General features: G+C 35.4%; 1 protein-coding gene across 3 annotated transcripts in view; it reads right to left on the bottom strand.

The window, feature by feature from the left end:
* The window catches only part of LOC149803583 (queuosine-tRNA galactosyltransferase-like), a 58,535-nt gene extending 43,397 nt beyond the window's left edge, over window positions 1-15,138 (bottom strand). For all 3 annotated transcript variants that reach the window (XM_089953328.1, XM_089953330.1, XM_089953331.1), the window contains exons 1-2: window positions 14,984-15,138; window positions 6,957-7,073 (exon numbers count right to left, since the gene is read on the bottom strand). In XM_089953328.1, the coding sequence (XP_089809454.1) occupies window positions 6,957-7,073; window positions 14,984-14,995 (129 nt within the window). In that variant the 5' untranslated portion in view covers window positions 14,996-15,138. The remainder of the gene's footprint in view (window positions 1-6,956; window positions 7,074-14,983) is intronic.
* Between the last annotated feature and the right edge of the window lie 2,099 nt (window positions 15,139-17,237).

Here is a 17,237-nt window from a genome sequence, read left to right as displayed (position 1 = left end):
TAAGCATGTATTTTGTCTTAGATTCACTTATTACCATATTATTTTGTTTTGACCACTCCTCAACTGATGTAAGGTCTGAACTTACTGTGCATTCTAGGGTACAGACATTGCTATTTGATATAGAAAGTGTTGAATCCTCTGCAAACAAGCAGCATTTGTATACTGAGTACAGATTGGAAGGTCATTAATAAATAAATAAAAGAGGAGGGGACCCAGTATAGAGCCTTGTGGAACATCATGCCTTATACAACAGCATATAGAGTGGACATTTCCAACAGAGACTTGTTTCCTATTACATCAATATGAATTAAACCAATTTTTTGTATGGTCATGAAATTAATAACTATATAACTTACTTAGAAGATTATCAAGCAAAACTAGATCAAAGGCTTGCTAAAAAACTAGAAATATTAAGCCAGTTAGGTTTCCATTATTCATTTCTTCCAGCTATCAATCAGTTGATTTTGTGAGTTGTTTGACATCAATACTCTTTATGAAAGCCTGATAGTTCCTTGAGGAAAAGGGAAAAGGTATTAACATAGCTAAAAACCTGTTCTGCTACATGTTTTTCCAAACATTTTATATTAAACTGGCTTCTACATCCTTAATTACAAATAGGACTAATTTCAGCACACTTTAGTTTACCTGGGAAGACACATGAAGTAATACTGAGGTTAATCAAGTAGATAACAGACTGTGCAATAACTGGTGATAAATTGGGACTTTTGGTCCCACCTCATCTGTACCACACCATGTTTCTGAGTTGATTTTGCTTTGAGCATAGAGAACGTCACTTTCTCTTGCAATATCTATGGCAAAATGTAGGTCATCAGGAACTCTAGCCTTTACAAAACTGATAATGGGGTTTAAGTCTGGGATACAACCATTTTGTTCACTGTCAGAACATATATGTTCCATATTGGTAATGAACTGGTTAAACAAGACAGCTGTATCCTGAACTGAAGAAGCAATGCTGTCATTATAACTCAACTGAGTTGAAACGGAAATGCTTTTTAGATGGATTGAGCTCATTCAGATACTACCACAAGAAGCCAAAATGTTTGTTTTCTTTGATACAAGTTGCATTCTAACTTTTCTTAAATTCATTTTATTTTAAAGTTTACTTTATTTTGCCATTTTCTATAGCTTTTCAAATCTTTATTTTTATGAAATTATCCCTTTTATGTCTAGATTCCTTTATTTCAGTTGTTATAAATATAGGTTGATATTGATGTTTTACACATTTTATTTTTGTTCATGCATGTTTGTTTAGAACGTTGTTAAAAAATCCATACCACATGTCTAGAGCAATGTTAATGTCAAAAATATTTTCAATCTCATAGAAAGGCATCTAAGTCAAGTCATAGCTCTCTACTTTATTCTGTGTGATGATCAACAGGGAAATGTGGAGAGTGTCTGGTTATACACACTGAATAGTAGTCACTTATGACTTAGTAGTCACTTATGACTTAGTAGTCACTTATAACATAAATAGACACTTTCACTACACCAATATTTTCTCATCTGTTAGGGTAGATATGGTCAATAAGTGAAGCACTATGGTGGCGCTATACAGTTTCGCATTTTGCATAGGGTTAGGAATTTAAAGAAAAAGAATGTCCCCGGCTTTCCTCACTGGTTATACTGGCTATTTAAAAAAGACTTTGTATATCTTAGGTATAATGCAAAGAACCTTTAATTCCCTTTAATTTGGTGTATGATTGATGGGTGTACTATGGGTTATAGAGTATACAGCTTGGCCTTACTTCAAATGTGCACCTTTCAAAAAAGTGCTAGCTCTACTTGGTCATTTTCACATCCTGAACTTCAGAGGTCAATTGTATAAAAAAGAGCCGATAACTTTTTTTACATTTTATATATTTGGTAATTCATTCATTGCACTTTCAGAAGCTGGTATTGTCTAGTCTGGCAAAATTCATTTTCCCTATTTTAATAGCTGCTATGTATAATGTACTTTAGACTAATTCAGACTGATTTTTTAACACAAGGGAGCAGTCATTTTAGTTAGCAGTGTGCTTAAATCATGTAAAATTTCCAAAAGTACAATATCCAAAAGAAATATCATCCACATTACATTAATGTAGCATAGAGATATGCAAACATTCTCTCCACTGTGCATGTTTTAAATGCGAACTACTTCACCTTACATACGTCACTCTCTCAAAAGTACATATTATCTGGTGAGCGCCACCATAAAGAAGATGTAGGTATTATTTTTGTATGATTTAATTATGTTTATATGGCTGAAACATTTAAGTCGCAAGCATCAAAACAATCCTTATGAATAATTCTCCTGCATTTTTCCCCACAGAACAGTATTTATGAGTGTCAGAGTCTCTAACAAGTCCAGCCTCCCCCCCCCCATGATAAAAGTGAGCTATTTTAAGAATGCACATTACATTTTGTAAACATAGCAACCAATGTTATGCTGAATGACAGGAACATGAAACTAGACAGAATTATTTTTGAGATATCAACAATGAATTTTACAATTAGAAAAGGGAGGTAACTCATCAGCTTCATAAAGGTCAAAGGTCAAAGTGTAAAATATTTGCCTATTGTTTAATATGGAAGAAGCAAATTCACTTTCTCTTCATTTATTTTTTTATTTCATTGCAAATAAATGAAAAGAAACATTTTCAACATATATTTCTGTCCCTTATTGCAACAGTTTTAAATTTAAGTTGACTCTATTCCTATATTCTAAGTATTCTAATTTCCCCATAATTAAGGTCACTACTCACACAAACATACCTCATGGCAAATTATGTAAGCAAGAGAAAAATGACCATAATTAGCTTATTTTCATGCTTAAATGCAATATGAATGTACCATTTTATTCAGAACATCATACATAATTATATGAAAATAAAAAAAAATAATTGCAAACATTTTTTTATTTTCTTTAAGGTGGCGCTATACAGTTTCGCATTTTGCATAGGGTTAGGAATTTAAAGAAAAAGAATGTCCCCGGCTTTCCTCACTGGTTATACTGGCTATTTAAAAAAGACTTTGTATATCTTAGGTATAATGCAAAGAACCTTTAATTCCCTTTAATTTGGTGTATGATTGATGGGTGTACTATGGGTTATAGAGTATACAGCTTGGCCTTACTTCAAATGTGCACCTTTCAAAAAAGTGCTAGCTCTACTTGGTCATTTTCACTTCCTGAACTTCAGAGGTCAATTGTATAAAAAAGAGCCGATAACTTTTTTTACATTTTATATATTTGGTAATTCATTCATTGCACTTTCAGAAGCTGGTATTGTCTAGTCTGGCAAAATTCATTTTCCCTATTTTAATAGCTGCTATGTATAATGTACTTTAGACTAATTCAGACTGATTTTTTAACACAAGGGAGCAGTCATTTTAGTTAGCAGTGTGCTTAAATCATGTAAAATTTCCAAAAGTACAATATCCAAAAGAAATATCATCCACATTACATTAATGTAGCATAGAGATATGCAAACATTCTCTCCACTGTGCATGTTTTAAATGCGAACTACTTCACCTTACATACGTCACTCTCTCAAAAGTACATATTATCTGGTGAGCGCCACCTATATATGTCTGGAAGACATTTAGCCATTTTTGTGCAGTATCTTTCAACAGATCAATATTAAAGCACCAAAATGACTGTCTCACACTTTTCATTTAGAAAGGACTTTTTCATTTCAGTTACTACGAATATGACTTTTCGTTCAGGAGAGAGTACCATTTCCATTCAAGACCAATCAGACATCATAAAATCTTCTGCTAAAAGAACACTGTTGATATGATCAGATATCATCAAGAAATAGATTTTCCAGATGACCACTGTGATGGCCATATTGGAGGTCACACTGACACCAGTTTCATTTGGACCAACTAGACATCATAAGAAGTCTTTGAGTGAAAACCCAGTATTGACATGACTATTTATTCAACATAAGTATCACTGTGACCCTGCTATAGGGCGCTCCATTGTAACACGAATTTGGATATAACGCAGTCGTGGCGTGGGTCCCAAAATGTTATATACATGTATTTTTCTTGTGCACAAAAAAATAATTTCTTAAAAAGTACGAAGAAAAAAAGTAAAAAGTTGCTTATCATTTTGGGGAAGAGATCGCGTATGAATAATACACGACCATCGTGGCTTGGCTCCTGAAATTTTATATGTATTTTTCTCGTACACGAAAAAGTATTTTTTTTCTTCTTAAAAGTAAGAAGAAGAAAAAACCGCATAAAAAGTTTATTCTGGGATTGCGTAGGTCTTCGCCAATGTCGCAAACTTGAATTGTTTTTTTTTATTGGCTGCAAAACATACCATGTGGCTTTTTTATTTGTTGGCGACATTGTTGGCTGTTGAAGCTTGTATATACAACCATTGGTTTGAAGTGCAGAAATTCAGAGGCCATGTGAAAGGAAGCCGCAAACTGGATATAAAATGCACTGAAATTTATCTATTGTTACATAAACAAATTCTTTGTCAATACTGACAAACCATCTAAACAGTGCATTGTTATATCATAATCTGCGTATCCTGACATCTAGCATGAGTTCTGTATGTTGTGAAATATCCGCTTTTTTGTTGTTGACATGGAGATCATGTGGACAAGGCATTGTCTCATAATCTATCTTTCATCGGATTTTCGGCCGCTCACTAGTAATTAATATATTTACAAAGACTGACATCTGTTTGTGGATGGTAAGTAAAATTCCTCTTCTTTTCACTCGGAATTAAATCCTTCAGAACACTCATGTTTTCTGTAATAATCCATGTCATCAGAACACCTGCATCTCTATCATCCGTTGACACTTTGCTAATTTTCAGACGCATGCATGGAAGGCAGCATCACGCTGCTACCACAAATGTAACAAAAAAAAAATACAAAAAATAAATAAATAAAATACATCTTACTTATTGGTTTATTCAGTAGGCATGGAGGGACAGCAACTAGAATAGTCTAAACGATGGCCAATTCCTTTTTAAAAATGTACCCAGATACAATAGTTTGTCTGAAATTTCAAAGGAAACATTACCTTTGAAGCACCGACTGTTATGAAAACGTACTCAGCAATTGGAAAAATATGTCTCAATCATGCAATACAATTATTTGATGTTGCCACCACAATAAGAAATGGGCATTTGTTTGGTTCTCCAAAGCTGTCCTTTAGCGGCGACTTCAATAGCGCATGCAGCCTTCATCAAAGAAAGCCGACTAAAATCTTTCAATAACAGCAAAGAACTTTTCAAAGGAAATCAGTACCAAACTTAAATAAAAGTGATGGAATCTAATGGATTTTTGCATTTTCCAGTGTGACTGGAACATGTTAACTGGGCTGTGAAAGTTTCCTTTTTGTAGGGAAAAAGTTTATGCTTACAGATGCTACCAAAGGCGGCTTAAAACGCAAACTAACTTTTACCAACTTGGAATGTACTTTAAAGTAAATGTGCTTCGTCATTCGTTACGTGATTGTGCTATGTTTTTCCACAGAACTCAGACCAATATGACCTGTTACAAAATTAATATTTCAAAGCTGTGTGTGTGCATATTTTCGATGGAATCACTTGTATTGTGGATTCAAAGTATATGATGAGGTTCGCAGGTGAGTACACGGTGTTGATACTCTATTCATGCTATACATTAAACATTTATATATAACAGGATTCACATATATGTACCAATTCATGGTTCTCTAAATAAAGTAAACTATTATATCATGTCTTCTCTGTTTTCACTACAGGTGTATTTCTCATTTAATATGCATCAATTTAAGTTGGTAACTGTGCCAACGAAGCACGTATTTTACCGCTTGCATTTATTACCCCTCCACACCCCCACAATTTTTGGGGGGGTACATTTTCTTCAGCTGACTGACTTGGTTGCATATAACACGGTTCGGTATATAACGCGGTCGGGTTTTATGGCTCCAACTACCGTGTTATAGTGGGGTCACACTGTATAAGTGAAAAAAAGAACCCCCCTTTTCAATATAACTTCTCATTTAGGAGTATTATTGACCAAATAGACATCAGAAGTCTAATGGTGAAAACCCCATGTAAATATGACTTTCTTTCCAGAAGGGACAGCGATAAAAAGATTTTCAAAATGGCTGCTGTCACTGGCAGTCCTAATGAATGTCCAAGTGATACCATGTTCATTTGGGACCCACCAGACACTGTGAGAAGTCTTTCAGTGAAAATCCCATAAAAATATGAATTTTCATTCAGAAGAAGCAATAAGATTTTCAAGATGTTGACTGTGGAACCATACTGGACATCATATCAGCAAAATTTTCATTTAGGATCAATTAGACATCATCAGAAGCTGTTTTGTGAAAACCTGGAGATGTGACCATCCATTCAAGTGGAGTAGCCATAACAAGATCTTCAAGATGGCCACTGTGGCAGTCATACTGGATGTCCAAGTGGAAATATTTTCATTCTGGACAATCTAGACCATGGGATGAAATAGTGCATAAAGTTTCATGGCAATTCTCCAAGTAGTCTAGGAGGAGTAGCAATAAGAAATGTGTGCTAATGGATGGATGGACACTGGATGTTAGACAATGGATGACAGACCAACCCAAAAGCTCTCCTGGTCTTTAATCAGGGGAGCAAAAAAATATCTCCAACATTTACTGAGCTAAGTATAATGAAAGTTAAAATATAAAAATACTTACAAACTATAATTCCAACATGCGACTTCAAATAGTTTTTATCCTTGCCTAGTCTAATAAGCTCAAAGGTATTTTGCATGTTATTAGTATTGTCCTATATGATACAAGGTACTCCCTTAATTAAAAATGCAGTTTTTTAATTTAGTTACAAGGTACAACTAGAGGCTAATAGTGAGACCACTACAAGATACATTCCTCGGTACCATCCTGGGTAACCAAGGGGAGATAACTATAGCTAGGTATTGGAAATGAGCACTACATGCACTTACGGTGCATGCATCTAGATAGATTGACAACTCCAACTTTCCAGAAAAATTCTGCTCCACAATAGATTCCAGACAGTCATCCAGCCATCTCTCTGCATTATGGACTGCCAATATGATGGACTGAAAGAAAAGGATTATAAATATAGTAGAACCGGTCTTAAAAGACCACCCCTTCTGCTGGTCTCTCAAAACAGGTGGTCTCTCATAACAGGTTACAACATATATAATCAATAAATCAGTGCATGGTGGATATTGGTCTCTCAAAACTGGTGGTCTCTCATAACAGTGGTCTCTCAAGACAGGTTCATCTGTACATATAAATAATATGCTATAAGATATATTTGATTTTTTATTCAAGCTGTTGATAGTCCCTCAGAAGGACTGATGCTCTTTTTGTTTTAAACTGCTTATTGTTGAAACCATCTCTAACATTCTAGAGTATCGGCTGCTTTAGTGGCCATATCAGATGTCCAAATTGGAACTATTTCCATTTAGGAACAGACATCATGAGAACCCCCAGTCTTTATGACCATACATTCAGGAATTGTGATTACAATATTTTCAAGATGGCCCTTGTGGCAGCCACACCAGCTGTAAGATTGGTCACATTGTCATTTGGAGTAACTAGATATTATAAAAAGTGTTTTGGTGAAAACTGTATGTCCATGTGACTTGTTTAGAAAAAGTAGTGATAATATTTTCAAGATGGCCTAATGATGGTCATTTTTTATCAGAACTGTTTTAACTAACTTAGGATCAAATTAAACATCATAAGATGTCTTCTAGTGAAAATCCCATGTGAATATGACTTTCTGTTTAAGAGCAGCTGTGATAAGATTTTCAAAATGACCACAATGGCAGCCATGGTGAAAACCATGTATCAAATACGAGTTTCCAATCAAGATCAGTAGTGATGACAAAATGTTCAAGATAACTGCTGTGGCAGTCATATTGGAGGTTCAATCAGCAAAATTTTCATTTAGGATCAACTAGACATCATAAGACACATAAGAAGTCCTTTGGTGAAAACCCTCAAGTTGATTTAACCATCCCTTCTGAAAGAGAAGCAATAATAAGATTTTCAATGTGTGTAAAATTTCTCCAAGGAGAATTAGTGATAAGAAACTTGTGCTAACAAACAGACAAAGGACAAACAACAAGCCATCCTGTAAGTTCTTGCAGCAAATAACCAGTACGCCTAAAAATAAGGAACAAATGCTACTATGACTTGCAGCTCATACATTTTCTCTCATGCAGAAGCTAAATAAACCCAGGATCATTTATATTTATCTTTGCCTTTTTTTTTACTTAATGTCAAAATGTAAACTTTTGATGTTATTCTTTTGTTGTTGTATCAAGTACTCAAGCAGCGCACAGTGTCATTCCATCACATCTCACTGCCAGCCATATAAAAATTTCCCTTCCAAGTGAAATGTGTAACATTTATACATTAGGACATTTTATTCCCCACAATGGTAGTAACTTATCCACATGTATAGGAGTAATATTTTTGATCCCCCTGAAAGTTCCAATATTACTTCATGGCCATTTCCAAAATTATATGACAAAATGAGCTTCAGTACCATTTACACTTCATGTTGTTCCATCTATCCAAAAAGCAATATGGTGGTGTGCTCAAATTGTTGTGGATAACTTACATTATTGCTATGTATTGAAAGAACAATTTCCTAATTTGCCCAATAAGAGGACTTGAGAAAATAAGACGCATTGTCTTAATCTGAGATACTGGGCGTTTTATTTACTGTGACACACCTGGTATTCTATTTTGTGTGCCACATCTGGCTAAAATTGGACCATTGTATATATACATCTGTACACACTGCAATTTATTACAATGAAATGACTTAATGAGTTTATTAATGGTATTAATTAATTATTAAGTTAGACAAACTGTTTCTTCCTGATCAAGCTCTCTGATTTCATATATATGTATATATATACATGTATATATATATGAATCAGAAGTTCTGAAAACTTTACATATGCTGGTGAACATTTTACTTTTGGCATCTTGGGCTTTTTAATTGAATGTTACAATCATTTCAGCTCAGGAAACAAAAAAATACTGAAATCAATGTACATGTATAAACAACTAAGAAGCCATATTGTATTTTGACTCAAAAAGCTGGATGTTCAGATCACTCCATCTGTGTAAAATGATTTCTCTCAAGTATGTCGAACTTCTGGTGCATGATACTAAAAGTGGTTTATAAATAGTGCAATTGATGTGGATAATGCACTTCTTGTTATGGATTTAACGCCATTTTTCAACACATGATAGGTTATGCATGGCAACCAGTATATCTAATGGAAGAAGATTTTGAAATATTTGAAAGACAGCCTTTGCGTAGCATTTTTCTTCTTTAATCACACCAAATGGTGAAAAAAGATCTACAAGACCAACAGATGACTTTTAATATCTAATAATGTCAAAGCATTTTCTGTAAATAAAGTGACGGATCTCTTCAGGGACTGACACTTGTTAATCAGAAGAATAAAGTGTATACATTTTAAAATGAAGCCGAGACGGATCTCTTCAGGGACTGACACTTGTTGATCAGAAGAATACAGTGTATACATTTTAAAATGAAGCCGAGACTGATCTCTTCAGGGACTGACACTTGTTGATCAGAAGAATACAGTGTATACATTTTAAAATGAAGCCGAGACGGATCTCTTCAGGGACTGATACTTGTTGATCAGAAAAATATGCATTTCAAAATAGAATATTCATAGCTCAAGCTCACAAGTCAGACACTGTTGAGCATTGTAATGCCATATTGCTCTGTGGCATGTTTTCAACTTTCAAGGAAAGTGCATATATTCATTACATCCTGCATAGTTTACATTGACATTGGAAAGCCTAAAATACATGGACTGAGAAAATCATTTTTCTGCTTGGACATGACTCACCAAACATCACATTAAATGTTTTATCATATACTAGCAACAAGAAATTGTTGTGCTGAAACATCTTGTCTTCTTCAAATTAAAATTTGTATCACTATCATCTCTTTTTTCTTATTCCTGATGGCTAGTGCTTGTCTAATATTTATGATAATCCCCCTGAAAACAAGTCCTATGTATCTCCTATTTTTTCAATAATTATTAATTATTATTAATTATTAAGTACTCAATCAGTGATGATTTACCCATACATATTTATGTGATTGGTTGTTGCTACTATAAACCAAGAAGCAAAACTATGATAGGTGCAAGTTTGCCCGATTCATTTACACTTTCATATTGTTGTCTGTATCAATGTTTTACTTTGAAACAAATCCTCAATGTTTTTTATTGTTATATCCTGTAGCAATGCCAAGAATGTAAAGTGGAAATTGTGCTTGAAACTTGAGAGAATGCATAGCAATAGATGGGATCATTCATATGCAGCAGTGTATAAACTCGTATGATTTGCTGGTGGAAGTGTGAAGCCTGGATTAGGGAGCAAATTATGATTGATGCTCTAGGCCTTACACCCTGGTTATGACCCAAATCTTGGTCACATGGATATTCTGGAGGGTCAAGGCTTGTCATCAGCATGTTTTTTTAAGCAGGCAAAACTTACCAAAAATGTGGAAATGGGGTTGTGAGGTGCAGAAAATATATATATTTGGGTCGAGGCTCAAAACAGTAGGGAACCACTGCTCTAGGCAGTTTGACACCCATATATGTGAACCTCCTCACTGGGAGAGATTTCTTCCCAAGATCAGGGGTGTCCCCCATCCCTCACTGAAATCTCCTGCAAAAGTTACACCACTATTTGAATTTTTTTTTATTTCTACCATTCTTTTCATACCTTGCTTCCAGTGTACCAGTATATTTATGGCAATACTGTCTATGGTCACATGACTATGAACTGACTTGTGCAGGGCAAGACAATTTAGTTGCTCATTTCAAGCAGCATAAAACAATTAACATCCCTTTGATTCTGTCCGCAGGGTCAGTTGGCTTCAGTGTTTTAAGTTTCTTGACATGGATTATGCTATGTGTGATCAGAATTAATTCTGAAAGGATTAAAGGCCTGGTTGGATTAATGAAGACTTCAATTAGCATAAAACAATTAAAAATACTTTGGATTCTCTCCACAGAATAGCTTATGCTCTGGTGCTTAAAGTTTGTTGAGATGGATTAGAGTTTATACGATGTGCATCAAACATAATTTGGACAAGATTAAACATGTTAATTGATTATGGTTGGATTACTAATTGATTATGGTTGGATTACTAATTGATTATGGTTGGATTATTAATTGATTATGGTTGGATTACTAATGAGCTCAAGTGGCATAAAACAGGGTTGGTTTGATTTCAGTGTTTAAAGCTTGTCAAGATGTCTAAACGTGCACCATCTCCCAATGCTAAAACAACCAAAATCTAAAACACTGGAAATATCACACATAGTTCAATGACGGATTGAAACATTACTTTTGGTGATTGTAATCAAGTTTAGGGTATAAGAATATGCATTCTGCCCACCCCATAAAGCTGATTTTAAAATCTACTACAGTGGCAAGAATGACGCATCCTGCTGAAACCCTACCTCATGAAAGCATATTAATGTGACAACTTTATTCCATGCTTGCAGAATCTGTATCAAATGTGGATAAAGATATGTTGTGGTTGTTGTTCTAGGGTTTAACGCCATTTTTCAGCACAAGATAGGCTATACATGGCGGCCAGTATAACTGGTGGAGGAAGAACCCTGGAAAACCCAGGGAAGAACCACCGACCCACGAGAAGCTACTGGCAGGCTTTCCCATGTACCCATGCTAGCCAAGCCTTGGACTCGAACCCACGCAGACAGAGGTGAGATGGCAGTGATCCGGAACGGTGAGCGCCTTAGACCACTTGGCCATTCTGGGCCCCAATAAAGATATGTGTGCTGAGACAATGTTTCCCAGCTTTATAGCAGAACATAATGCAAATCCTATGTATGCCAGAAATGTAAAATGTAATGATACTTTGACAGATTGCAAGATACTCGGTCACACATTTTGCAGTTATGAATGAAAATCTTATTATTCTTTAAAATTAACTCTATATCTGTAAAATCTAATAACTTCAAACTTCTTATCTGTGAAACAAGCAAATCTTCATAAGACAGGTAGAAAAAGGTTTTGGAAATTGCTAGATATTTTAGAGGGTGTGTGTGTGAGAGAGAGAGAGACAGACAGACAGACAGAGAGAGAAGGATGATGATGATAATGAGATTAAAGATCTTGAACTGAAAAAGAAAAAAAACCCAATAAGATAACTTTAATTTAATTTAGTCATCTTTTAATATATAACATTTTTCAATTTCAATTGATCTTGCATATTTAAGTAACCAACCAGTAAGAAAACAAGGCAAAGTCATGATCATCACCAAAATATTATTCCAATATCGATGAGTTCATATGCTGCTTTATCTGAGGTGTGTTATACCCACTCACATCTGTTTCCGCTTCCAAATGGAATACCATTTTTGATAGCAATTTCTGCATAAAAATGTCTTACAGGGGGACCATGAATGCACGATTAAGTTAACACATACCAATGTTGGCTTCTAATTCTCTCAAGAGCTTAAATTCTTGATTAATTTAACATGAAATTGGCTGGCTACAATCGATTCCATGATAAATTCGCTTTGCGTACCCTGCAAAAAGCTGCTTAATGTTCATGAACTGTTTTGATCTCCATATCAGACAGAAATCTGCTGTAAATTGTTCAATCTGCACTTCCATCTGCGAGTACTAAAAGAAAGTTACTCTTTGATAAATCCTGGACAGCAGCATCCTTAATAGTGACAGATATATATTTTACAAAGTTACTAACACAGTTATAATTTGTGCAGGTTTTTCACCAAGTCAACACCAATTTTTTTCTTCTGGATATATGAGATGGGTTTTCCATACTTTGCAGGGTGTAGGCAGTGTTAAAAAGAAACTTCAAGCACACAAGTTCACCCACTCGAAGCTCCCCAAATGCTCTTCCCAACTGAGTTATTGCATACCACTGGTTAGGTGACCAGAGTATTCTCATTCACATTTTCATGTATGCTCTTTGCAATACAATCCATACAAGCTAGGCTCAAATCGTGAGATTGGTCAGGGTCCTTCCTAAAATTGTCAGTCCTTAAAGAAAATTAATCTGCTATCCAATTTTTGCTTTGAAGAGTTTTGGGAATTTTTTGCAGTAGACACAGCACATTACCTCATTTTCTGAGTTGTACTCTAACCAGGAATACTCAAGAATCCATGATGACTGGGACTTTCTTGCATATTTCTTAGTCTTTTACTATTTTTCTTTCAAACAGGTTCGTTAGATTTGTTTGTGGAAACTTCATCAAGTTTCTTTTTTGTGCCTAGATAAGACAACAGTGTCATCTCTTCAACTATATAAACAACAATAAAAGCTAAATTTTTGGATTGATTTATTTATACTTAAAATTGAATGATCTGAGAACACTTGTTTTATCTATGTACTGAACAATTATCACCCAGTAATATTACAAATGGCAACATACATCAAATCTTTGAGAAGTCGACTTCTGAACAAGATCTGAAAGCACTTAATTATAATCAATGAATTATTTGCCAAACAGTAAGTGTATGTCAGTCTCCTTTATTTGTCACATAAAAAAACAGATCAAATACACTCCTTCTGAGTTCAGTTCACTAATCACAATTTTAATGAAATCCTGGTGTGAAAGAAATCTAACGAGATTTATTATTAACAACTACTATACAGTCACCTTGAAATCAGTGAGAAGCATCAAAACAAACTTGGCAAGCCAGTTTAGAGTCACCAAGCTCAAAAACTTCCTGAGCAATTAGGATAGAACTTGAAAGTCAGTGAATCCTGGATATGTACAGATATCGCAATTAAAATATGTGACAAGTCAAAATATAAATATTTATGCCTTATATGCCATAGCTTGCTATAAATAGTAAATATTAAATATTATCATGTCTACACAAGAAAATGTGAAACTGACCTTGACATCGACAAAAAATGAAGACAAGACTCTGACAAAATATTGTGTGAAATAAAGGATCAGTGGTGTTGTTGGTCTACATGACCAGTATGATTTTGGTCTTTACTTTAGGACAGATTTAAAATATTTGCACAATTTTGCGTTTCTTTGTACTGCCTACTAATTTTAAAAAAGAAAAGCATCCAGGATGTAAAAAATGCACATGACACTTTGATTCATTCATCAATTTATAATTTTTAACCCGTCACCAGTGGGTACCTAACCTATTAACTTATTGGCATTTCAAACAAAACTGAAACTCTCAATGTAAACATGCAGACAAGATTGCCCTCATCCTTTTCTGGTTTGCTGAACAGTCCATTTCAGTAAATACTGTCATCTGCATCCAACATTTGCAATGTCAAGTTGTAATATTTCTATAAATAAACATTTAACAAATGAAAAGGTAGAACTCTTGCATATATGTGTTCAAAGAGACGTTAACTATAAAATTTATAGAATTATTGAGGTTATCAATGATGGTTAACTGTATCACAACTGTTGATTGAAAACATAGACATGCCCATGCAAATATGGAGACCATGTTACTATAGAAACTCCTATCTGATTAGAAACACCAATAACCTGAGAGTGTTTGGAACCCCCTGGCGACAATTAGGTTAGAAAATTATAAATTGTTGATTGAAAATACTAAGTTTTGTGCATTCTTTTCACCCTTGATGCCTTTGGTTTATAAAATGCGGGAGGGGCTACAACAAAGGGGAGGATGTGCGAATACCATACCGTACCCAGGCGAGTTAGTCCTACATTGTAAGACGTTATCACGTGTTATTTATGTTTCGTGCTACCAAAACAAAAACATGTGATTCGTTTTAAGTAGTATGACTACCAGGCGAGTCTGAAAATGAAAACGCATGTTCAACACATATATAATATAGTCGACCTAGTACGTATATGCAGCCTATACAAATTTATTTAAATCTGCTTATTTTAACATTGTTAAACTCCAAGAATATCAAATGAAGACATACTACATCTGACATTTATAAAGTCAGTTATTGTGATTTCTGGATTGTTCAACTTTGTTTGACGATGGCTGACATATTTGTTGTTCCTCTCTCAAAGCTTCCAGCACTTATTGAAGGTGCTCAGATAGCAACGGTCTCCCTAAACACAGTAATGTACATGATAGTCCGAGTTTCCTCTGACCCTTATCCAGTGGCGTCGCTAGGGGGGTGCGGACCTCACCGGGTGACACCATCTCAGGGGGGTGACACCAAAATGAAAAATTGCAAATTTTACAGAGCACACACTGCTCGGTCTAGTCGAATTTCGTAAGCGGATAACCGATCATAGTTAAATACATGACTAGCAGGCAGAGCAGTGGCGTCGCTAGGTGGATGCGGGGGGTGCGGACTGCACCGGGTGACACCATCAGAGGGGGTGACACCAAAATGTCATTACTAAGGATTCTGTATGGTCTGTTACGGAAGGAGGACCATGGAGGTGACACCATGAGCTACCGCACTGGGTGACACCAACCCGAGTGACGCCACTGCCCTTGTCATCCCATTTTTTGTTGTTGGTGGGGGTGTACTCTCTTATCTGATCTTTTCAGACCATTGCAGGAGTCCCCCCTGCCCTAGATGTATTGTTGACGAGTTTAATTTTATCCGTTTGGTGTTTTTGTATGTGTTGCTATTATTGTATTTTTTTTAATCATTGATACAAGTATCATTTTTTTGTTTTTTTAAATTCTAGATATTCATCATTTTCAGGAAAATATTTCTGCATTGCTTCCTCGTCTTCCTATCTTTTCCTTTCTTTTTTGCTAAGTTTTTCTTTTCTCTTCTCTTCTTTTTCATAGGGTGTTGTGTACGTACTCTATTCCTCTCCTTTCTATTTGTGGTATCCTTGTTACTTGAGCGTTTTTCCCCCCAGCGGTTTTCTTTCTTCATTGTTGTTTTTGTTTTTCCTGGTTGTTCTTGGTTGTGGCCTTGGTTTCTCGATCATTTGCAAAACTGTTTTTGCGTAAGATTCTCTTCTTGTATGCGGTGGTGTCATTGTTATTGATGGTGATTCATTCAACTCTTGCTCCATTCCCTGTGTATTTGTTATCGTCATTATGGATTCTGTAGTTGTTTCTACTCTTGTTTGCGTTGATGTCACTGTTGATATTGTTGTTGGTGGTGATGGTGGTGGTACTCTGATTAACATTTCCTGTGCTTTGTTGTAAGTATGGCCTCTGTGGTCGTTCCTTGAACATTTTGTGTTCTCAATTTCAGCAAAGGCATTGTTATTGGTGTTGTCATTGGAGTTTCACTTAAATCTTGTTCTGGTTCTGGTACTTCTGTTGTAATTTCTCTGTAATTGATTTTTGTGTCTTTTGCGTTCTTATTTTCTCTTGTATAATAATTGGTCCACTTGTTGGATTTGTTGCATTCTTGTTGTTAGATTTAGTCTTCTCTGGTTGGACATTCTGTTGTACTTGTTGCTGTTTTACTGGTAATTTCTGTTTTTGCCGATATCTTTGTATTTGATTTGGGTGGTTTGTCTTTCCAGTGCCTTCATTTTTCTTCTCTTTGTTGGTTGGGCAGTTGTGTTGTGTGTGGCCTGTATTCCCGCATCTATTTCATTTCCTGTGGTATATGCAGCCTTTATACCACGACTTTGGTAAGGAATCCATGTAAAAAAAAATGCTGGTTTGATCTTCGTTATGTCCTTCTTTTCTATCTCTAAAACTCTTGTACCGTTTTTGATGGGAGTGAGGGGAATGATGTCCATTTTTGCGCTCATCACCATTACTTTCAGCTTATCTTCGAAGCGTTTGACCGTGGCCTCCAAGGGGATCTCCATAGGGATATCAGATAGGTGGAGTTCTGTTGTCTTCATTTTGATCTTCCTTAATACTGGTTAGGGTTCTTTTATCAGTACCTTTTGTCCTCCTATTTCTGTTTCGCCAAACGGTAGTATAGGCTTGTTTCCCTTGGGTCGTAGAAACCATCCTTTAACCCCTTGTCTATTCAGGGAGTCTGCTAATTCTGTGAAGTCTTTGTTTAACAGCTGAAGTGCTACCAAAATTCGTGACATGCAAGGTCTATTTTCAATGGAAATTTTAGGTACACCAATCTCCTGTGTTCCTTCTTTGTATTTACACTCTAAGGAATCTCCATTTTCTGTCTCTATCCGTGTTGTATTGAAATATTTTTCAAGCTCTGGAATTTCCTTGTTCGATGCCATTTTTCCTAGTGCGATGCGTGCTGCTCGTGCTGCTCGTGCAATTCA

This window comes from Sinohyriopsis cumingii, chromosome 3 (assembly GCF_028554795.1).
Source record: "Sinohyriopsis cumingii isolate HCF-2022 chromosome 3, ASM2855479v2, whole genome shotgun sequence".
In the NCBI taxonomy this organism is placed as follows: domain Eukaryota; kingdom Metazoa; phylum Mollusca; class Bivalvia; order Unionida; family Unionidae; genus Sinohyriopsis; species Sinohyriopsis cumingii.
This window is presented reverse-complemented; position numbering and strand designations above follow the sequence as displayed.